This window comes from Lonchura striata, chromosome 13 (genome assembly GCF_050655825.1).
Source record: "Lonchura striata isolate lonStrDom1 chromosome 13, ASM5065582v1, whole genome shotgun sequence".
NCBI lineage: Eukaryota > Metazoa > Chordata > Aves > Passeriformes > Estrildidae > Lonchura > Lonchura striata.
The window spans coordinates 17,557,321-17,579,603 of record NC_140715.1 but is presented as its reverse complement, the minus strand read 5'-3'; the positions used below and the strand labels follow the sequence as shown (position 1 = coordinate 17,579,603).

At 45.7% G+C, this 22,283-nt stretch overlaps 2 protein-coding genes and 1 long non-coding RNA gene across 11 annotated transcripts in view; 1 reads left to right on the top strand and 2 right to left on the bottom strand.

The window, feature by feature from the left end:
- Positions 1-320: 320 nt before the first annotated feature.
- Positions 321-5,001, bottom strand: DRD1 (dopamine receptor D1). Of its 3 annotated transcripts, none has more exons than XM_021530668.4 (2): positions 4,234-5,001; positions 321-3,509 (listed from the first exon to the last, which is right to left on the bottom strand). In XM_021530668.4, exon 2 carries the CDS (start codon positions 3,499-3,501, stop codon positions 2,140-2,142), a length of 1,362 nt encoding a protein of 453 aa, XP_021386343.2. In that variant the 5' UTR covers positions 3,502-3,509; positions 4,234-5,001; the 3' UTR covers positions 321-2,139. The 3 variants fall into 3 exon arrangements, with proteins under 3 accessions (XP_021386343.2, XP_021386344.2, XP_085447672.1); XM_021530669.3 differs by having other exon boundaries at positions 321-3,557; positions 4,234-4,372; XM_085591546.1 differs by lacking the exon at positions 4,234-5,001 and adding an exon at positions 3,813-3,923.
- Positions 5,002-5,012: 11 nt separating this feature from the next.
- SFXN1 (sideroflexin 1) overlaps positions 5,013-22,283 on the top strand; it is a 32,757-nt gene continuing 15,486 nt past the window's right edge. For 2 of the 7 annotated variants that reach the window (XM_021530673.4, XM_085591553.1), the window contains exons 1-2: positions 15,330-15,411; positions 16,561-16,661. The gene's annotated coding sequence lies outside the window, so the exon portion shown is untranslated. Of the gene's footprint in view, positions 5,124-15,329; positions 15,412-16,543; positions 16,662-19,924; positions 20,109-22,283 lie in introns of those variants that run through there. The other 5 variants (XM_021530675.4, XM_085591554.1, XM_085591551.1 and 2 more) reach the window with 4 other exon arrangements.
- LOC110470773 (uncharacterized) lies at positions 16,685-17,108 on the bottom strand. The gene is made up of 2 exons (XR_002465474.4): positions 16,970-17,108; positions 16,685-16,808 (listed from the first exon to the last, which is right to left on the bottom strand). It is a non-coding gene; the product is annotated as an uncharacterized LOC110470773 (long non-coding RNA).

Here is a 22,283-nt window from a genome sequence, read left to right as displayed (position 1 = left end):
AAGAACAGCAATAAAAACATGTTATAAACCAAATTCACTATGCTGTTACACCAAGGTAAGAATTAATCTTTTAAATAAAAGTCACCAGTAGGTCAAGCTTTACACATTTAAAGCAGAGTGGCTGTTTCCAAATTGCTTTTACTGCTTTCAAATCCTAGTTTAGAGCAAGGGCTCAGTGGTCTCTAGTAAGGAGGTTTTCTTCTGCTTTTAACAGAAATTCCCATCTGCCTCATGGGTGTGATCCCAAATAAGGGCAAATGGGAAAATAAAGGAACCATTCTTCCCTTTAACACAATTAATACAACTGCCAAAAACCAGCATGTATTTAATAAATGCAATGTAGATTGCTTTATTTGGCCTTCTGTTCACAAAATAATTTTATTATATGTATGAAAGCAGCATACAGGCAATAAAATTATGAAAACATTCACAATACATAAATACACAGACCTGATGCAGGATGTATATAGTTTGTTAGACTTTAAATTTTTTTTTCCTCTCAGTTCTCTTTTTCTGACAACACATTTGTTTTGATATATGTTATGAAAAAGTTGCTCCAAAGGGTATTTTCTCCCATTTAGAAAATAAATTGATTCCTTTGAATGCTGCTGAATAGTAACACCCAATGTTCCTGTTGCTAATGCTCACTGATTGCTCTTGGCATTACAGAGGGAAAGCAGCAGGGAAGGACAGTGGAAAAGTAGCAGGATTTTTTAATTAAACATTGGCAACTTTTTTGGAGTTCACAGGAGGATCTCGAGATGGAGGCTGCAGTTCCACCCATATTTAGAAATGCTTTAATCCAAAATGGTAATGAGGCCACTATTCCTTATGGATTGGAGGATTGACATGGCAATCACTAAACTGTGATGTCCTCCCGGGGTAAAGCACCAGGGACCTCAGGTTTTAAATCTGACTGTGACACAGGAGCAGACAGACAGCAGGGTCCAGGTGGTCCTGCAGGATAACAAGGTTTTGGCATCCTTCCTACCATTATAACCCAGTGTGTTTGTTCAGAAAAGATATCCAAGACTTGAAATAAGAAAAGTCTGAGAAAGCTGTTTATCTTACATAAATACAAAACACTATATACTAAGAATTGTTATCTAAGAAGCTTTCCTTCCCAAACTGGATTCTTCTTAAGGTTGTAGTCATATTTAAGGTATTTACAGATCCACAAACTTCACATTCTAGCAAAGTCTCTGTAACATGAAACTTTTTAAAAATAAATAGCAGCATTTTCTTTTATTTCTGTAAGGGAAGAGAATTCTCAACTCAGTCAACTCTGGTCCTATCTTTTGAAAGAAATCCCACTTAAAAATAAAAAAAGCCCACAAGCAAACCAACTCCACACAGCATCAGTTCTCTTGATTCCTTAATTTCTTGCTGAGTTCCTTAACATTCCTCCATTCCCCTCACCAGCTGTCCAGACTATCAGAGCTTGTAATAAAGTGCTGACTGGTTGACTGGTCAAAATGCAGTTATGACACTCCAAAAATATCCCATTGTTTAAACATCTTAAATAACATAAATAAAGCTAGATCTGGTTGTAACATATGAAAAATATCAATTTAAAACAATAAATAAATAAAACCAGTATCAACATATTACCTTCCAAAGCTTTAAAAATAACCGTTCTCATTATAAGGCTCAATTATTTGTCAGAAATAATTTTAAGAAGGCATCTACCTACCTTTACAATCCCTCAGTCATTAATTAGGACCTGTTAACACCCACTATCACAAGACAAAGCAATCCTTTAACTTCTAGTAAACATTAATCTTTAAATACTCAACATTTATCTTTTGCCTCACTTTTAGCTAGAAACTGATTTCTCTGTACAGAGAAGAAGCAACATTTTCTTTGTAACTGCACTGTATCTAAATTTGTAGATTTTCCTCAGTGTGAGCAGTACAGTTTTTTAGAACCAATTTCCAGTATCTTTTTCTGTTTATTTAAATGTTCAAAATGTTAAATTTGCTCTGAATGCCAGGAAAATTAATTCTGGGCTTGGTGTAAATGTGCATTTTTCTCCCTTAGAGCTTAGGTTCTTACCAAAAAAATCTTGTATATCTTTTTTTTCCCAAAAAAGATTATTACAATATACACCATTAGGTCTTGCTAAGTAAACCTTACTGTTCAGGTTTTATGCTGCCCATTCTGTGTAATGGGATTGATCTTTTCCAAAGAAACATCAGCTTCATAATCCAAGATACCCGACAGGGCTGGGGACATTTTCTCCAAGGTCTTTGACAGTTCGCCCTCCTCGTCTTCCTTTTTTAGAGGTTCTTCTTCCGGGCAGATAATGGAGTGTGGAATCAGATAAACCAGATTAGACTCTTTGGGGCTGGACCCTTTGGGCTCATGTTGGCTGGAAAAAACCACGGCCCCGTTGTTGTTAATGCTGACAGTCTCGATGGCATTGCCAGACATGGGGCAGAGCCTGTAGCAGCCCAGCAAGGTGGAGAAAGCCTTGCGGAAATCAGCGTTGAAGGCATAAATGATGGGGTTGAGGGAAGAATTGGCCCATCCAAACCATATAAAAACATCAAAGATGGTGGAATTAATGCAGAAAGCCTCTGCTCCCTTGGATGGCTGGGTGGGCTCGCAGAAGGGAATCATGCAGTTCAACACAAAAAATGGCAACCAGCAGCAAACAAACACCCCCATGATCACCGAGAGGGTCTTTAACACCTTTGTTTCCCTCTTGAAGGACATTTTGAAGTTGCTCTCTGGCTGCTGGCAGTCCATGCTGCTCCTGTTGCCACCTGGGTTGTGGCAGTTCTTGGCATGCACTGCTGCTCTCTCCAGAGCCGAGATGCGCCGTATTTGCTTCTGAGCAATCCGGTATATCCTGGTGTAGGTGACTATCATGATGGCCACGGGGATGTAGAAGCTAATTAGAGAAGAGGAGATAGCATACATCCTGTTTAGGCTAGAATCACAGTTGTCCGTGCTTACACCTTCTAAGGTGGCATTGAAGTCCAAAAAGCTCGTGGTTGTAGCCTTGTGCCAGTTCAGCTGCACTGGGATGAAGGAGATCAACACGGACAAAGTCCACGCCACGCTGATCATGATGAAGGCTGCCTTGGGGGTCATTTTCCTCTCGTACCTAAACGGGCTGGAGATGGCCCAGTATCTGTCCACACTAATGACACAGAGGTTTAAGATGGAGGCTGTTGAGCACATAATATCAAAGGCCACCCAGATGTTGCAAAATGAACCAAAAGGCCAGAAACCGGCGATCTCAGCCACAGCTTTCCAAGGCATGACCAAAACTGCCACTAAGAGATCTGACACGGCCAAGGAGATGACAAAGAAGTTGGTCACCTTGGACCTGAGGTGGCGAAAGCGAATGACAGCTGCGCAGACCAGCGTGTTTCCCAGCAGCGTGGAGAGGATCAGGAGCGAGAGGAAGCAGCCCGTGAGGATCCGAAATGAAGAGGAGTCCCTTTCCACCAGCAACCCTTCCCCGTCCATAGTGGTCTCGTTCCAAGTCATAGTTTCTCCTGAGGGAAAATCATATCATGATTTTCATGACGACATCAACTCCTCTCCTTGCAGAGATCAGAGAGATCAGACGGCCATTAATTACTCATCACCAAACCTAGCAAAGGTCTTTTCCTACAGTCCCTTCACCCCCAGACAGACCTCACCCTCTTTGAATCATCCTGAACACCATCCTGAAAGCCTGTGAGCAGGATCTGAAAATGCACAAACACAGTCCACCCTACAAACAGGGGGTTTTAGCAATCCCTTCAGAAACACACTGCACCACCCCGGCATGGAGTAGCCTAACTCAGACAGCTCACCTGCAAATGTTCTGCTGCCGTCCTCTGCAAGCACACCCCACACACAGCAAAGCAATCACTTTTCCATGCTTGCATCTATTCCCACTTAAATAGACTATTGATCGAGTGCTTCCAGTGTCCACTGCACCAGCCCTTCATATTTACTGAAGCATATCAGACAAGATGCCTTTTCTCTAGTTCCCAAAATGTCTCACTAATGAAACACTCCATCCTTCCTCCTCGGTACATTCCTGTTACAAAATGCACCAGTTCTCTCTCTGTTTCTCGGCAGGATCAGAAAGCAAATCTTCACTTTGTTTCAAACTGTTTTACATTTCCAAGACAAAATAAATAAACATACAGTAGGTGTGTTTTAAAGGTTTTCAGCAAGAAGTAGCTCAGGTTATTTAGTTTGACTTAAACAAGAAATGCTGGCTCCTACCTTTCACCTCTGATTCCCTGTTTGCTCTGGGATGCAGGGCCGTCTCTCCTCCTGTTTTAGTTTTGGAATTGCATAGCAAATCTTATATACAAAACCAACACAGGAACACTGCATTGCATCGTGTATGTGGGCTTTTTTTCCCTGGAAGTGCAAATTGGCAGGGGAGAAGAAAGAGTGGACCACCAGGAGTTAGTTTTCAAGGGAGCAGCAGGTCTGTGCCGTCGGACCGTGCGTGACGGACCCTGCTGGTGTGCGCCCAGCTCCCTCCATCCCACGGCCCCTGCTGATCACTCTGCAAACTTTGTTGGCCGCATCAGTCCCAGTCGCACTTTGTACATCCCGTTGAGGCAGCACATCAGGGCAAATCATCCCAGGCAAAAGGCACGGTATTCCCAACACTGGCAAGAGCCGATTACCAGTTTTTCCCTCGGTCGTTTGCCGGATGAAGAAAAAGGCGAGAGGAGAAGGACTCGAGTGACCTTCCCTCGGCCACCACGCCGGCGATGCCCGCAGTGGGTTCCTCTTCCAGCAGGAGCAAGTCGCTTTAACACTCCGCTGCCAAGTTATAGCTCTCCATAACTACTCCGGAATAATCCCACCTCCTGCTCAGCGGGGCTGCGCTCCAGGGATCGGGTCCAGCTCTTACCATGCTTTTTCCCTCTCGGAAAGGCGCAGGTGGAGACAGCTCCTCACACTCTCCCGCTGCCCGCCCCGGGCCGCGCATCTCCCGGCTTCCTTCTGCCCGGGGCAGGGCTCGGCAGCATCGCCCCTCCAGGAACGCTCTGTCTGCCTGGCGACTCCTTCCTAAAGGATTAAGACAAGGGAATGACAGGCATGGAGGCACGCAGCGAGCAAAAAGCCACCCCCCTTCGCCTCCTCTAACATCTTCGGTAGGGCGCCGCTTCTTCTGGACAGCTTTTCCTGCCTTCCTGGGGAAAAACGTCCCGGGCAGCCGGGGCGAGAGGCAGAGCTGGGCTCCGGGAGCGCCTCTCGTGGAGTTTAGCGCGGCCGGGATTACTTTGCCCGAGCTGCGGGACGCTCGGTGCGCGGCTGCGGACCGTGAGCACCGGCCCCGCGCCTCCGCGCTGGGCGATGCCCGGGAGGGGCCGCGGGGCGAGGCCCCGCCAGGCGGGAGAGCGGCGGCAGCTCGCAGCACGCTCGGGAGCCGCTCCCGGCACGGCGGGGCAGCGGCCGGGGCTGGGGGCTCGGCCGGGGCAGCGCTCCGTGCGCCGCCCCCGCCTGGCGCAGCCCCCGGCTCCCGGCGCAGCCGCGGCCGCCGGGCTCCCTCTCCTGGGCGGCCGCGGTGGGCACGGACCGGGGCAGCGTCCCGCAGCGCTGGCACCGCGGCCGGCATCGTCACCCTGCGGGCGGGCGGCGGGGAAAAGCCACGGACAGGCTCCGCGCCCGCGCTGGGTCGTGCGGGCAGGGCACGGGGAGGGACGAACACTGCGGAGCCGCCGGAGCCCCGAGCGGGGCACCCCCGAGGGCAGGGAGAGCCCGTCCGAGCAGACCCGCAGCTCCCTCCAAAACATCTTGGCAAACTCCCCCGCCCCGTTGGGTAGCGAGCACCAAAACCGGAGCGGTTATTGCTCAAATCATTCTTTCTACTAAAGGGTCTTTTCTTGTTTACCTTAGCTGTAACAGGCAGGGAAAGATGAACATGCTGATTTGCAACCTTTGCGCAGGAATCTTACCTCCCAAAAAATCAGAAAATAAATATAAGAGACATCACAGGGAGGTTTAAAAGCATCCTAGAACAAATACTCTTAATAAGTTGCCAACATAAATTCTGTGGGGTCCAGCACTTGTGTAGTTGCTTTTGAGTCATAGATTTCTCATAATGTCACTTAAAGCAGGGACAGTGCTAAGCCAACCTTGACTACTTAACTGAAACACTTTCCTTTCCCCTTCTCTTTCTTTTTTATAAATTTTAACTGCTTCTCACCAAGTTCTCATCCCGCCCTCCCCTGCTTATTATCCTGTCCTTTAATCATCATTCATCCCCAGAGGAGGGTGAAAATAGACAAGAAAATGAATCTTGTGCTGTTTAGTAATCGAGATCTCTAATGAAACTCACTGTGCGTTTTCTTTCTCTATTTTCAAGATCTTTTTTCTATTGTCTCCTGTTCTTAAAGCTCCACACAGGTGAGGTTTAGTGCATGATAAGTATTTGCTGCAAAGGTAGCATGTTTTTGTTTTTCCACAGAAACCCTGGGCTGAGAGGAAATTGCCTGCAGAAGAAGCCACTAAGCACACTTGATTTTATTTGCAATAACTTCTAGAGGCTCTCCTAAAATTACTTTCAACCACATCTATCCTGGATTATTCCAGGAGAACTCACAATTTGCAATTGCCCAAAAAGCAAAATTTTGGAGGCATACTGGAGAGAAATACTGAGGTACATATTGCTGAGGAGAGAAAAGTCTGCTCACAAGCATCTGCTTATCAGCTCATCCAGTGAATTCTTCTTTTCAGTTGGTTTTTACCAGGGAGTGGCCTTTCCTGGGGGAGAGGCTGGGTTCAGCATTGGAAGAACCTAATGCTGCTGACATGAGTGAGGGTTTCACTTAAATCTGACATTAAATAAAGCTTTTTGGATCACTAGCTAAATCAGCTTGTAAGACTCTCACAGCCCTTACTTTTTGGCAATTCAAGCATCAGTTTCCAATGCCAGAGCCTCTCTCCTGTCTCTCCCCTAAGTTGGTGTGACCAGTCCAGGGATGAATGTGAGGTCTGGCTCAGCCCTGACTGCAAAGCCCCTTCAGCAGTTTCAAACACCAGCAGTTCATCCAGGGCACCCTGCTGTACTCATTTGTCACTTCTGCTAATTTATGAGCTTTTAAAACTTTCATGACTTAACAGTCATACCCAGGTGAGGAACGAAAGCAAAATCCACTAAACCCATATTATTATTTAGGTAAATTTAATGCTTGGATTAGGCAGCGGATTGCCACAACTCTGGGAGCCAGTTACAAAAGTGTTGAGTTGTTTTTCCTTTTGCTGCTCTCTGATCAAGCTGCCCCCAGCCAGTGTGAGCAGAATCAGCTCTGGGCTTGCCTGAAACTGTCAGCCACAGGATGATGGTGCAGGTGTTTCCTGGAGATTCCGAAAAAAAAACCACAAAGCTTGTTAAATTCTCCCTGGGCACCCACATAAAACAGCTGCTTAACTTTATTTAATGTTTTTCAATCACTACCAACTGCTGCTGGAATCAAAGGAATGGCCAGCAAAGGAAAGATTTTGTGTCTATTCCCAGCTGCTCCTCCCAGGAGATGCTGGTTGGAGAATGCCCTACTTAGTCCATATGAAGACTTAAAAATGCAAATACTGAGTAGCACGTTGATCCAAATAATCTTAATTCAAGCAGAAATTAGTTACTGGAAGACAAAGTCCAAGCTGAACAAAGCCCAGATCTTGCATTCAGAGATGAACATACTTTAACCTAAATAGTGCACACACTAGACCTGGAGAAAGCTTAGCTGAATTTACAAAATATATTGTAGTATGTGGATACAAATTGTACTCACATCACCCTCAGGAGGACTGTTCATGTCTGCAAGTATGGGATTTACTAAACATGAAACCAGCAGAGGGATATTCTCAGAAATGTCTAAAAGAGCTGTCAGATTTGTAAATAACTGGTTATACTAATAAGCTGAGATCAATTTAGCCTTGATGTAACCTTCTTGAAAAAGTCAAGGGTTCCTGGAAATCAAACAGCTCTGAAGTCTTTTTAAGATCAGTGAAGCACATTGTTTAAATTGATATAATGTTTTTCATTCCATGAGGAAAATCACAGAGCAAAGTGTGGCAGCAGAAAAAAAACCACTGCTAACATCTCCAAGGATCTCAAGCTCACTCTTGAATGATAAAGATCCATCAGCAGGGAGAATGGATCAGTGAGAAAAATTATTTCTAGTCCCCAAAGGCAAACAATGAGAGGCTTAAATATTCAGTATTTGAGTGTGGGCACTGGTTTTTGACTGTAGATTATAGTCACTGCAGCTGGCCCTCAGTGCCTGGCAGATTCAGCAGGGCTGATCTCAAAAAGCACATCAGTGCTCAAAAAGCTCATCAGCACGTGTTGACTTGTGAACTGTTTTTCCAGTGGCAGCCACGGAGCATCCCTTGGCATCAGGTCACTGGTGAAGCATGTGAGGAAATTTGAACACTGGCAGGGAAAAGGAAAATCAAAAAAGCCCAGAGAGAAGCATCATGTATGAAAGTCTGAAGTTAAATGACTCATTTGAGGGGGCTCATTCCGGCTGGACACAGAGGGTAATGGAGTAGGGTATAAATTGCAAGGGTTTGCTGTGCAGGGCTCCTGCTGCCCGGGACCTGGAGCTCATGCACTGCTGCAGGGTGCTCAGAAGGCAGGACCAGGCACTGCTGCTCCCCTGGCATCCCCCCTCTCAGGCACTGGTGCATCAGCACAGGCTCACTCCCAGCCAGGGGAGCCCAACCCAGCCCTGGGCCACAGCGGATGGAACCTGCAGAAAGGATTTCTGCTCTGCTGGAGATCAGGCAGCCACCTCTCTCAGGCAGCCTCGTGTCACCCACAGGCTTTAGGAGTGCTGAAAACCATCCTCTGGTTGTTCCACCTTCCCCTCCCAGCCCCCTCCTTCTCAGAGTCTGTTCAAGCTCTGCTCCCCTTTCACTCCCTCTCTCCCTCCCCAGTGCTCCCTCTCTCATCTCCCTGGAGCAGGTTGCAGCTGGAACCCCCTCCAGATTTTACAACAAAATGGCTCTTTTTGAAGAGGTGAGGAAGACAGGAAAGAAAGAGAAGTACCAAACCTGCTGCCAGGGATCCAAGCAGAAGCTGTCACCTGTACAATCCCCAGCCCCAGGAGCTGTGGGTAATTTAAACTCAGTGTGATGCTGCCAATAACTGTGTTATTTAATCTGCAGAGCTTATGCAGTGACTTTTTATGGGGTTTTTCCAGTTCCACCCACTCACTCCCACAGGATCAGAGAAAGAAAATTTTCCCACAAGGAATACTTGGAGTGACCTTCTCTTGCAGCTTGGCCTGCTCTGCCAATCCAAAGGCCATTTACTGGATCTTAAATCACTCAAGCAGAGAAACCTAAAATTTCCCTCCTTTTCTTTCTGGGATCTCCATCTGCCAGAGATACGGGGCAGGAGAGGGATTATTGCCCTGCCAACACTTCCCTCCAGAATGGGTAGAGAGCCAAACTGCAGAGGATGATGAGAATAAATTATAGCTGAGAGAAGAGCTCTAAGGAAAGGAAAATGCATCCTCCAACTGCCTCATCCCTGCAGCACAGCAGAAAAGTGCCAGGAAATCTACAACAAACTAACAAGGCTCTTTCCTTAAGACCTAATCAACACCAACAAATGTGGAATACCTCAAAATTTCTCATCATTTCATTGACAAGTGCAGAGACTGGATGTACCCCTGAATTTTATATTCTAGTCCATGTATATAAAAACCTTAGCTGATTGCTAAGGACCTACTATATAAAATGGCTCATAAAGTAGTAAGTCAGCACAAAAATACAGAGTGGGCCATTGCCTCCCAATTTAAACTTTATTTGCATATGCATATTTTTACTACTGTACAGCTTTAATTCTTTCACTCCACACTGGACATTTTAGACCCTCAGAAAAAAAAAAAAAACAAAACCACAAAACCTGAATATGTGAATCAAAAGAGAAATCATGGAGAAAATGACAGCACTTTTCATGTTAAAGATGGCTTTGACATATTAATTAGCATCTCAGAGATGAAATAAAGCCAGCAATACCAAATGATTCATTAGAATGAAATTAATCTGAGGAATAATTAACTCTGAGGGAATGGAGAAAAAGAATACAAATAGATATATTAGCAGCAAAACTCTTCACCTATGAGTGTGACAGTGATTTCTAGCAGCAGTGGATGAGACTGCAGATAATACAATTTTCTCAGCAGATGGCTTGGTAGGTGGCACTCTCCCTCCTAAACTGCTCTTACAGATTTACTCCTGAGCTGCGTGCCAGCATCACATAGATCCTTACCCATATTTCAGCCCAGCCCCTGACTGATGGACAGAGAAGAAATGTTTAGCAGAACTGTTTAATAGCAGATTTGTTGGTTTTCTGGTGCAGGATATAAGATGAAGAAGTGTGTGCTTGGTACCCAGCTATTAGACAATGGCTTGTCCTACATTTGGTTATTAAATCCACATTATTACACATCCAGTGTGGTCAGGCTCCACAGCCCTGCCACTGTCAGGCTACAAATGCTTGAATTAAAGATGGCTAAACTAATACTTACCAAAAAATTAGAAGCATCACTTCTCGCTCCTAGTGAAGGCTGGCAGCAGCATTTCAGAGCTGCACCACAGGGAGCCACAGGAGCCCAGCCAGGGCTTTCTGCAAGGGGAGCAGCCCCACAGGGCCCACGGAGCACAGCAGGTCCAGCTACAGCAGACAGAGTCAGTCCAGCAAGGACCAGACAATTCCAAATGTGCCAGTCGTGCAGCTCTGCTGCCTCAGGCAGCATTTTCCCATCTGCAGCTCCCCACGCAACCCTGCTGTTGTTGCGATGTTGCAGTTCCGCCTTCAGGTTCTGGGATTAAACTCTTCTCCGAGGCTGCTTGTCAAAGTCAAATCACATAGTCTGGGCTTGACAGCAGTCAGAAACATCCCACCAAGTTCAATAAAACATTGGAACAATATTCCAAACAGGAATCTGTACCAAGGTCTAAGCCTTGGGCTGCTTCACTCCTCCTGATGTAACTTTCATGCACACCTTTGACAAACCCTGTGATCCAACTGCCCCAAACTAGGATGCTATCCCAAATCCATTCTCACCCTTGTTCAGCTGGATGTGCTATCCTGTCCCAGCCTCTCTGCCTGGCCCACCACATCAGCAGAACTCTTTCTTCCCCATGACATGAGTAACTTCTCCCTCTTTGCATCCTGCTTTGATGTCCTTGGCTTTTCCCTGCCCTGTTGCTGGGACAGTCTCTAACAGGCTGTACTTTCCCAGGCTGGAAATGTTCCCTGAGCTTCATTATCCACTTGTCAACATCAGTCCCAAGGTCAGGGGCCTTCCAAGGCAGACATTTCTTCTTGCTCCCTTCCCACAAAGCTCATCAGGGCTCAGCTCCTCCAAAACAGGCATCCAGTCTCTTCTCAGTCTGTCAAACCTGCCCTCTCCTTTAGGAGAGGCTAAAAGTAGGGATGTCTTCCAGGCACAAGTTCCATGTCAGTAGAAAGTTCCCTGGTGCTTTCCAGTAATTGTGTACTATTTATGGGAATTCCCTTCTGCTTTCCAAAATTTCCCTTCTGCTCTTTAGAAATTTCCCAGAGCTTTCTAAGAGCTGTGCATTTCCTTCTAGGATTTCTCCACTGCCTTATAGCATTTCCTCCTCACTTCATACAAAATTCCCTCCAGCTTCCTGGGAATTTGTAGGCAATTTTTTTGGAAGTCATATTTTGTTTTCCTGGGGTTCTCCCACAGCTTTCTAATAATTCCATTTTCCTTTCTAAGGACTTCCCATCATTTTTCCATGAGTTGCCTGTAATTTTCTAGGACTTTCCTGTGTTTTTCTAGACATTTTCCATACCTTTCCAGGAATTTCCTGCTGTTATGAATCTCTCACTGCTCTCTAGGCACTTCTGTCTGCTTTCAGGTGTATCCACCAGGTTGGGGCATGGTGTCAAGGGTTTTTCCATGCTGGTTGTGCTGCTCCGTGTTGTGATGTGGCCAGTTGTCCTCTGGCGTCCTGATTTGTCATATATGACAGATTTTGTCACTGTTGTGCTGACACACCTCGTTCTCATATTTTTAACTATTTTATAAAGCCACGGGAAAGGCTCAGGAGGTGAAAGTAAAAGGATTCATCAATATCTGGTCCCTAGATGCTGATGAAAAAAATTGTCATGTCTGTTTAAAGGAGCTGTGAGAGCTGGCATGGATCTTTCATGGCAGCAATGATCCCACAAGAGATATTTATAAAATAGCCACATCATAGAGAAAATGGTTTCCTAATCCCCTTGAAAGGCTGATTTATCCTTTTAAACACAGCTTTATGTTCCTTCTAAATACAGATTGGCTTTTCATCTTCATTCCCTTCCATTCTTATCCAATATAACTGTGCATCTAGAGAAAGAGGAAAATTGAGTATGCATTAATTTAGCTTGGCACAGTAGAGCATGAGTAACCTAGAACTGAGTTCAAATATTGCAGATGGAGCCAAAGCATTTAAGTGATTTTGTAAGTAACACTCTATCAGCTTATATAAGAGATTCATTACAATTTATATTGCCAAAAAATTTTGTGTTACTTGCCTGTTTGATCAAATTTCCCAAGCTAATAGTTTATTCCTTATCAGCTGAGACTAGGAAAACAGGGTGGTGGTTTTTGATGTACTGACACAGACTCGCAGAAATCACTGGCTCGTTTACAAAAACAATCCTTGAACTCCCTCAGAGTGTACCAATGTCCCAGTCTGAAGTTTGGATCTTCTATATAAAATTAATGTATATTACGTCAGGAAACCACAGGAAATGCTGGATAAACGTGGTTCACCTTGCCCAGCATTCTGCTCCTGATAGCAAAACCCAGCACAGAATCTTCACAGGCACCTCCCATCAAGTGCTAACGAATCATTCCCAGAAATGTTGCTGATTTCCTCTGGCAAACCCCTGATAACAGCCAGCTTGGTGCCAAGGCCAGCTCCTGACATCATATTCCAGAAACAGATGCTGAAAACGCCCCAGATCCTTGCATGTGCATCATTCCCCACTGCTCTACAACTACTTTTTTCATGGAGCAGAAAAGTCTTGACATCAAGCACGTTTCCCTTCACACTGCTGCGCTCTTTTCGACCCAGGGTTTGAAATTCCTGGTCCTGCAGTGCCACTTACTGGACATTTCTGTTCATAAAAGCATGTGCAGCAGCTCTTCATTACTCATTTGATTCTCAGGGCTTTGAAGTGGAGAAAAACAAAAAATACACAAATGTCCACTTAGGAATACAGGAAAGCAAATACAACAAAGCTTATTTCTTAGATGAGGCAGTAATTGTGGAGGAACAGAAATCCTCCTTTTCTGGTCAGTGTAGGGAAGAATTTGCTCTGTAATAGTCTGGGAATTCTTCCAGGTGGAAACATGCAGATGGTCAAATTCATCCCTAGTTCCACAAATGTACATGGGAGTTTGCAGGATTTATTAATATATCCCTTAGGAAACAAGGCAACTGCAAGGAATGCTTCAAAAGGAGCTGGGGTGGGGTTTATTTGATTAATCCAGACACATATTTTTAATAGAGACAAAAACATTTAATGTGAAAATTAGTGCAGATGAAAAAAAGACATAGACTCAGAGGGCAGATATGCTTTGTGATGACACATATTCACCCATTTGCCTTTCAGTTTGTACCTCATGAGTAACTGGTGGTGATTGCTCTGAGCCATCTCAAGCCTTCTCAGGATTCATGGCAAAATATCAGATTTGTTACTCAGAAATGGGAGAAATGACTCGTCCAGTGAAAGAGAAGTTATATAGCTGCTCAAAACCATCTGCACTGAGCACAGAGCAAACTATTAACTCATGCAGCTTTGCATGTAGTGACTCAGAGAAAGAATTTGGGTATTCATATATCCACATTAAATACTCTGCAAGCAGAATATCAATTGTGATGCGAAGAAAAGTCCACATGTGGTTTTAAATCAGATTAACAAGTTGGTATCTTGGGCATACAAGGAAATTACAGGCAGAACACATCAGTCCTCAGAATACAACCATACGAAACAACCCCAGTTATACCCAACAACAACTAATTTCTTTCTCTGCACAACATCCAGCTGTTTCCATTTCCTGAACAAGGTGTCTTTCCTGCTCAGTCATTGCCGTGTTTTTTTAGCAACAAGTGTTATGACCAGATACCACCACACATGGATCTGTCAGTGGTCACAGAGACTGGGATGTGACTGACAAGATTAAAAAGAATTAGACATTAGCAGGGAAATATATAAATTGTGCACAAATTTTATTGTGCAGTGCAAGGATATCGATGACAGTTTTTATTCTTTAATGACGGACTCTCACTTGGGTAGGAGTATACTCACTTGGTATATTTGCAGCTGCAATTAACATATTTATATCTCTAAGATCTAAGTTGTGGAACCACAGGGGAAATAGACATCTGAGATTGGATGTGGCTGTGTCAGAATGAAGGTTGGCTCTTAATTTTTTTTAAAAAATCATTAACTGGGTTGGCTTTCAGTTAAAAACTGAAAACAAACTCCAGACTATGCAATTCTATTTTATGAAATGTGTATATATACATACATACATACGTACATACATACATACATATATATATATATATATATATATTTCACAGAAGTTGAGTATTAGCAGCAAAGCTTTCATCAGTAAGTGCAACTGCACAAACACTTGATACCTGGGTAATGGCTTTTTGATATAAAATTCCGTGGCAATTTATTGTCCCTCATCATCAGGTTTGGGACCATTAGTGTCCCTTGGGTTTCTGATAACCCTGAAACAACAATCCCAGTCCAGTGCAGCCTGGAGGAGACTGATGGCAGACCTCACCACGGTCCCTGTATGGGCCATTTGGGGCCATACTTAGGGGCTGGACTCGATGATCCTGGGGGTTCCCTTAAACTCAGATTAGTCCGTGATTCTGTGATTTTGTGAGCTGCAGCTTCCTCAGGAGGGGCAGCACCGATCTCTGCCCTCTGTGACCACTGATAGGACTCGAGAGAATCGCTGGAGCTGTGTCAGGGGAGAAAATCAGGAAGGAAATGCACTCAGAGGGTGGCTGGGTTCCACAGGGAAGCCCAGGAGAGCTCACAAGGAGCGTTTGTTCGGCACAGGGTGGGATTCTTGTGCCTGCGGGGGGCCAGCGGTGGCACCCTGACCATCCCAGCGGGTCCCCCGCAGCACAGGCTATCCCATGAGATAAAGAACGGCAGGAGCCGTGCGAGGAACGCGAGCCGGGCGGCTGAGGGAGGCGCTGGCCCCGGGCGCTGCCCGCACGGCCCGGCCCGGCCCGGCCCCGCCGGGGCGGAGCGAGGCGAGCGGGGCGGCCCCGCCGGCTCCCGGCCCCTCGCCCGCACACCGAGCCTGGCCGAGCCGAGCCGAGCCGAGCCGAGCCGAGCCGGGCCGGGCGCTTCCGGGCAGCGGAGCCAGCGGCCGGGTGAGTAGCGGGGCCGGGGCCGGGCAGTCCCCGCGGGGATGGGCGGAGGAGGAGCCGCTGGCACTGCCGGGTGCTGGGCTGTGCTGGCCAGGCAGGGACCCAGCTCCGTCTGCCGCCTCAGTCCCCCCCACAGGGAGCCAGCCCCCCGCGCTGCTCTGTGCCCTCCACAGGGAGCAGCCCCCGTGTGGCCTCGGCCCCTCTGCAGGAGCCCAGCGCCATTTGGCACCTCTGGTAGCCTTGCAGAGGCCCTGATCTGTTCGTGAGCTCTCCTCCCTTCTCAGGGACCAGCCCCATCTGCCTCCTCCAGCTCCTCCACAGGGACCGGCCCCATCTGCCTCCACAGGGACCAGCCCCATTTGCCTCCCTCCTCCAGGCCCTCCATAGGGACCAGCCCCATTTGCCTCCTCCAGCTCCTCCATAGGGACCAGCCCCGTCTGCCTCCTCCATCCCCTCCATAGGAACCCAGCCCCGTCTGCATCCCCCAGCCCCTTCATAGGGACCCACCCTCATCTGCCTCCCCCAGCCCCTCCATAGGGACCCACCCTCATCTGCCTCCCCCAGCCCCTCCATAGGAACCCAGCCCTGTCTGCCTCCTCCATCCCCTCCATAGGAACCCAGCCCCGTCTGCATCCCCCAGCCCCTCCATAGGGACCTACCTTCATCTGCCTCCCCCAGCCCCTCCATAGGGACCCACCCTCATCTGCCTCCTCCAGCCCCTCCATAGGAACCCAGCCCTGTCTGCCTCCTCCAGCTCCTCCATAGGGACCAGCCCCGTCTGCATCCCCCAGCCCCTCCATAGGGACCCACCCTCATCTGCCTCCTCCAGCCCCTCCACAGGGAACCCGCCCCGCGAGTCATCTCCGCTCCCCTGCAGACCCCCTGATCTGTTTTGTCACCCTGTCCCCTCCCCTGGGGTCCAGCCCCATGTGTCAGCCCATCCCCTCCCTAGGGACCTAGCCCTGTGTGTCACCCCTGTCACCTCCCCAGGGTCATAGCCCCATGCGCCACCCTGTCCCTGTGGAAGCTGGCAGTGTGGGGCTGTCACATCCCCCTCCTCCCTGCACATAACAGTTCCCTGCTTCCCCACCCGCTCCCAAAACCTGCCCCTGAGCACTGGCTGTCCCCTGAGCAGCGCTGTCGGTGTCACAGGGATTGTGTGACAGCAGCACAGATTCCAGGCCTGCAAGAGACAAGCCTCCCTGCTGCAGGATCATCATTTCCAGGGGAGGAACACGGCAAATAACTCCAAGGTCAGACACCTGATAGTCAGAGACAGAATTTTAAATATGAGTATTAATAGTTTTTTTTAATTTATTGAATTATAAATAATCCATTGTTATTATACTGGTGGGCAGGGTGAAGATTGCCTTTGTACCAATGTGCAGTTAACATATCACCTGGATGGAAAAAGATATATAAAAAAGTGAAAAAGAAGAAGAGAGCCATGAACACATCTGGGGTAGAGCCAAAGCTAATGCAGTTTATTGGTGGGGGTTAAAACACAAGGAGCAGAAACAAGCTTGCAGCAATCAGGACTGAAATTAGAGGTTGCACTAACCTTGGTTAGCAAAGGAGGTTTATTTTCCTGAATGTGGAGATGAGGCGAACACGTGCGGCGTCTGTGGACGTGCCTCGTGCAGTGGGAGAGGAGGTGGCAAAGCAAAGCTGGCAGAGCTGAGCTGGCTGCAGGGACCTCTAACATCTGGAGCTGGCTTTAATGCAGAATGATGAAATCTCTGGTCAAGTTACACGCCAAAGATGGCTCCTGTTTTGAGGAGAGAGCCCCAGCAGCAGGCTCGTCTCACCCAGGCTGCTGCTTTTGTTGCTAGGCTACAAGTGGGATGTACATTTATAAGCAAAAAAAAAAAAAAAGAAGAATCAAGCATCTTGTAGTGTTGCCATGCTTTGCCTTCTCCAGCATTCCATTTAGGATTGCAGTAGGAAAAATCATAGTGCAGACAAAGATTTTTTTTTTTCTCCTGCTGGTTTAAATAGGCATTTTACTGGTGGAAGGTGCTTTGAGAAGGAAGAACTTGGCAAGTGTCTGTAACATTTGGTGTAAGTACATTGCATCAGACTCCCAGTCATCAGCTGTGCTACTTATTTCAAACTGTGGCAGCAGATGTACTGCAAAGAGAGGAATACCACTGCTTACAGACCCTGATCTCACATGTACTCTTTTGCCATCACACAAAAGTGCCTTTTTCCCCAGAAAGTCTATTAGTTCATCCCATTTGAATAATTAACTGCCATGACTGACATCCCTGGAGAAGGCCTTGTGTTCCTTTCTTTGCCAGAGCAATTAAAACGTGGATTTGCCTTTCCACTGCTGCTTTGCCAATGTTTTGTAGTCTTAAAGTAGAACAGGTCACTTTTTCCTAATCAGAGGGAGGTTTCTTTCCTGTGTTTTCTCCTAAGCTGACACAGCAGCCCTTTGGGTGGGCATTGTGGAAAACTGGGCATTGGAAAAGAAAAATCTCGAGTTTGTTCAGACAAAGGAGCCCCATAAAAGGAACAATGTGTTACTTGAGGAATAAAGAGACCTAGCAGGACTCTGGAGTGTTTCTCTATCAAAGTGGCATGGGAAATGTTTCAAAAGAACTCAGCTCTGCAAAAACAAGCAGCTGTGGGCACTTTGACTTACAAAGAGAAGGAAGAAGAGAAGCTGTTCTCCCCATTTTCTAGCAGCAGGTACTTTTCTCAACCTCAAGGTTTTCCAGGCTGCATCTCACTTCCCAGGACAAGGCACCAACAGCTGGACATCAGGTTGTTAAGGGACTGCTTTAAAGAATGGAAATGTAGGGGCCTAAGTGTGTCAAATCTTATTTTTGTCTCTCCCAGTACACATGAAGTATCAGCAGCACCTTGCTCTGTCTTTTGAACTATTCTTATTCAAAAGACTCCTAAAGGATTCTGTAAAGAAAGAGGTTCTGCTGCTATCTTCTATTTTTACTGGGTTTTCAAGGAAAAGCCTCACTCTTGTTCTTTGAAAAAAAGAATTCTTAGTTGCCTCTAGAAGATAAATTAATCATTATCTGAGCACCTTTACCTCACCAGAACTTATGGGTCTAAGTCCTGGTAAAGGACACCACAAAGTGACACCTCTCAGCATTTGTGCAGGCTGGCTGGAATTCTGTTTTAAACTGGATTACCCAGCTCATCCCATGCTTTGTAACAGGAGGTTGGGAGTTGGTCACCAACAAGTCAAATGTCACAGTGAGCATTATCACAATTATATCTGCTCTGCTTTTGGATGTGAAATTCTCTTTAGATTTCTCCCTGGCTTCACACTTACATCATCATGAAATTTCCTTTTCTGTCACGCTAGTCCCAGTTTTAGCTGATACTGTAAAGAAACTGATGAAAAGTCTTAATTTTGGAGTGGAGTTTTTCAAGGCTTGGGTTAAAATCCAAGGTGTCAGTAACATAAGAAAATTTAAAATATAAATTGTCCCAAGGAAGGTTGCAAAGCTTCATTTCATCATTTGTGCACTGCTGCATGAGTTTAAGTTGCCCAGAATTTGCCAGATCATTTGTCCATCTGGATTATTCAGTTATGTAACACAGTTTAAAATAAGTGATCAAATATCTGGGTTGCTCAAAATTGAGTGAAAGAAATAGTCCTTGCTACTCTTCTCACTGTTGCTTTGGTTTGAAAAGTGGTTGCATGACCTTCAAATGTGATGTTTAAAAGATGAACTTTGTAAAGGAACAGCAGAGTTGAACTCCTGACAACTTCTGAATCTGCATTTTGTATAATTGTTGCAACTATTGCTGTTAACCTTTAAACAAGGTTTAAAGTCTTCTGCTGTTGCCAGTTTTGTGGAAAATCTCAATGTAGCCTTTGTACCAAAATTGTTGTGCAGGTTTTGTATGTAATTATTATGTTAAGCCAAGCCACTCTTACTTATTCTGAAGCCCTTTATTCCCTCCAGTTAATAGTAGTATTAAACTTTAGATCATGAACTGGCAGATGATTCCATCTGATCAGAGAGGGCAAGAAATTTGCCATGGGCAGGGACATCTTCCACTAAACCAGGCCCTGTCTAACCTGGCCTTGGACACTTCCAGGGAGTTGGCACAGCTTCTCTGGGCACCCTGGGTGCCTCACCAGCCTCAGGGAAGGATGTTTTCCTGATATCCAATCTAACCCTGCTCTATTTCAGTTTTAAGCCATTCCCCCTTGACCTGTTGCTCCAGACCCTTGTGAAAAGTCTCTCTTCATCTTTCCTGTGACTGCCCTTCAGACACTGGAAGGCCACAATAAGGCTGAACATACCCAATTCTCTCAGATTCTCCTCACTGGAGGAAAACACAGCCATGTGTTGAGGAAATCTTTATGAACTCACCATCAGTTATGACTCTGAAAACATGGTACATAGCAGGAGCCACAGAGGGTTAATCAAAGCTCTGTGTGAGTGCTGGGGAGACAAAGAATGCCAAAAAATGTCCCTGGTCATGGGAATGCCGGCCCTGGGATTGTTCAGGGGGCCAGGGCTTGCCCAGCACAGCTGATGCTCAGCCAGACAATCCTGCAGCACGAGGCAGGATTTAGCTGCTCTTCTCCACGGGCAGTTTGGATACGCTGCTCTAGTTTGAAAACTGAAAGGGTTTAGTGATATGAATGTGCCAGAGAGCATAGTCCAGCCTTCAGTGCTGATTTAATTTGCTGGGGAAAACAGCTGCAGGGTTTCCAGGTACAAGTGGTTCTACTAAATACCTTCCTAATTGTTCTGTTATGTGAAATAGTGAAAATATGGATGATTTTCTCCCTTACTGCATGTTTTCCATGAGTTGTTAATTGTGTGACTGCTTTATGAAGTAATTCTTTATCCTTTCCAGTACTGCTGATCCTCCTGTGTGAGCATAACCTCAAAGTGACATTTCAGTATGGATTATTACAACAACTGACGTGTTTGTAAAATTCATTTTGTTTCCCAAATCCTCTGTTCATGGCTTTGTTTGTGGAGAAGAGCAATTGCCTGAGCAATTTTGCTGCTTCCACACTAAAAGTAAAGGTGCTGTTGATTGAATTTTTTTCCTATTTCAGTATTAGTATTTTCTGCGTAGCAGCAGGTGGGAACAATAAATTCAGGTATTTACATATATGGGCACCTTAATTAATTAATTAATGGTTAGGTAGTTTACCTTCATTGGTTGATTGTAACAAAGCAAACAGTTTTATCCTTGTCTTTATTGTGCTTTTACTTTCCAGTTCCCTTGAAAACTTTCTGCTTATCTAAAGGTTCAGCTTGATTTATTTAATTTTTTTTTAATACTAATGTCCTTTATTCTTCCTGTACCCAATTCGATTATGGAAAATGAGAACTTAAATCTTGGGCACACTTAGTACAGATGGAAAATTAGATCACTGAAAGTAATGGAGTTCCACCCTTGACAAAGCATTGTAGTTAAAATAATAATTAAATCTTAAGTAGTTTTATTACAGTGCTTTTATTATTAAGTATTTGAATGGATTATGCAAACAGCAGCTCCCCTCTGAAATTGTATCTGAAAATTAAGGTGACAGGTAGGTAAAAATAGTGTTGCAGCAACTTAAATTGAGGGTGTTGCCCCTCTTTCTTACAGCTTAAATAAAAAATGAAACTTAAAAAAAATCCATCTGATTTATGATGGTGACTATGGCTGTTAGACAATATATTGATTAAACCTTTTTTGTGCAGTTGCCACTTTTACTTTATAGTTGGACATTTTGTTTTATAAGGGGATCCCTTTGAAGTATATCAGCACTTTATTAGCTTATGTTTTTGCTTTATGGGATTTATTTCCCTTTTCAGCATTTACTAATGGGGTCTAATGAGTCATGAGTAGCATCACGCAGTTTCTTTAAAACAAGAAAAGAGGCTTTTGTTGTAAAAGTATTTTGCTGGAAAGCTTCTAAGTTTTCGAGACAGAAATTCCCTGGTTCTCTCAGGCACTGTTGTAACAGGTCTGTGATTCAGAGTCCCATGACTGGCAAACTCAGCCATCTTTTTTACTTCACTGCAAGTTCTACCTGTCTCCAAATCATGTTATTCTCAACTTTTTTACTTTTTTTTTTTTTTTTACACTCCCTTGTGTGTGTGACATCTGCTCTTTCTCTGTGGGCATTGGTGGTCTGTCTGGTTTAAGGTCTTTAGAACAGCATTGTTCTTATTTATCTGCTAAAAGGGCAAGTCAGCCACATCACTGAGAGAAGGAAATGGGTTTGTGTACTTAAATAGCTGTCACTAAAATGTAAACTCCTTTTTACAGGAGATTTAACCCTTCTGCAGGGTGGGGAGCTGTCCTACCCCCCATTCTATGCAGGATTGAATGTTCTCCATTAAGATTAGTAATAGTGAAGTCCATATTCTCTGTTCCCATCTTTCTAAACAGTCACAGACATTTCAAGCATGACTTTTTGTTGTAGCACATGAATTAATGGATGTTTTCCATTTTCCTGCTAGGTTGCTTTTTGCTGCTGCAGCAGCACTAAGCCTGCTTTGTAGATTTACAAGGAGAAAGAGAGACCAAACCTGTGCTGACCTGTCTCTGGTAGCTGAGGCTGGCTAGGATGGGTAACAGCAGGAGGAAAGGCATGGAAACATCTGGGAAAGCTCCAGGACTCAGGCACTGCCCAGGGTAGAGTTCTGCCTCCTGTGCAGGGGCAGTTCCTGGCTCAGCCCTGCCCGTTCCTCTGGTGGCACTGCTGGGCACCGGGGCAGAGCCTGGCCCTGCTCTGACCTCCCTGCACCCAGGGACACCCAGGGACTCTCCAGGCTGAGCAGCCCCAGCTCCCTCAGCCTTTCCTGGGCACGGAGGAGCTCCAGACCCTTCCTCAGCACCGCAGCCTCTGCTGGCCCCAGGAGCTCCAGGTCTCCTTGTCCTGA

Coding starts and splice junctions, on each gene's coding strand:
- DRD1 (XM_021530668.4), bottom strand. CDS start 3,501: ATGACTTGGAACGAGACCACTATGGACGGGGAAGGGTTGCTGGTGGAA.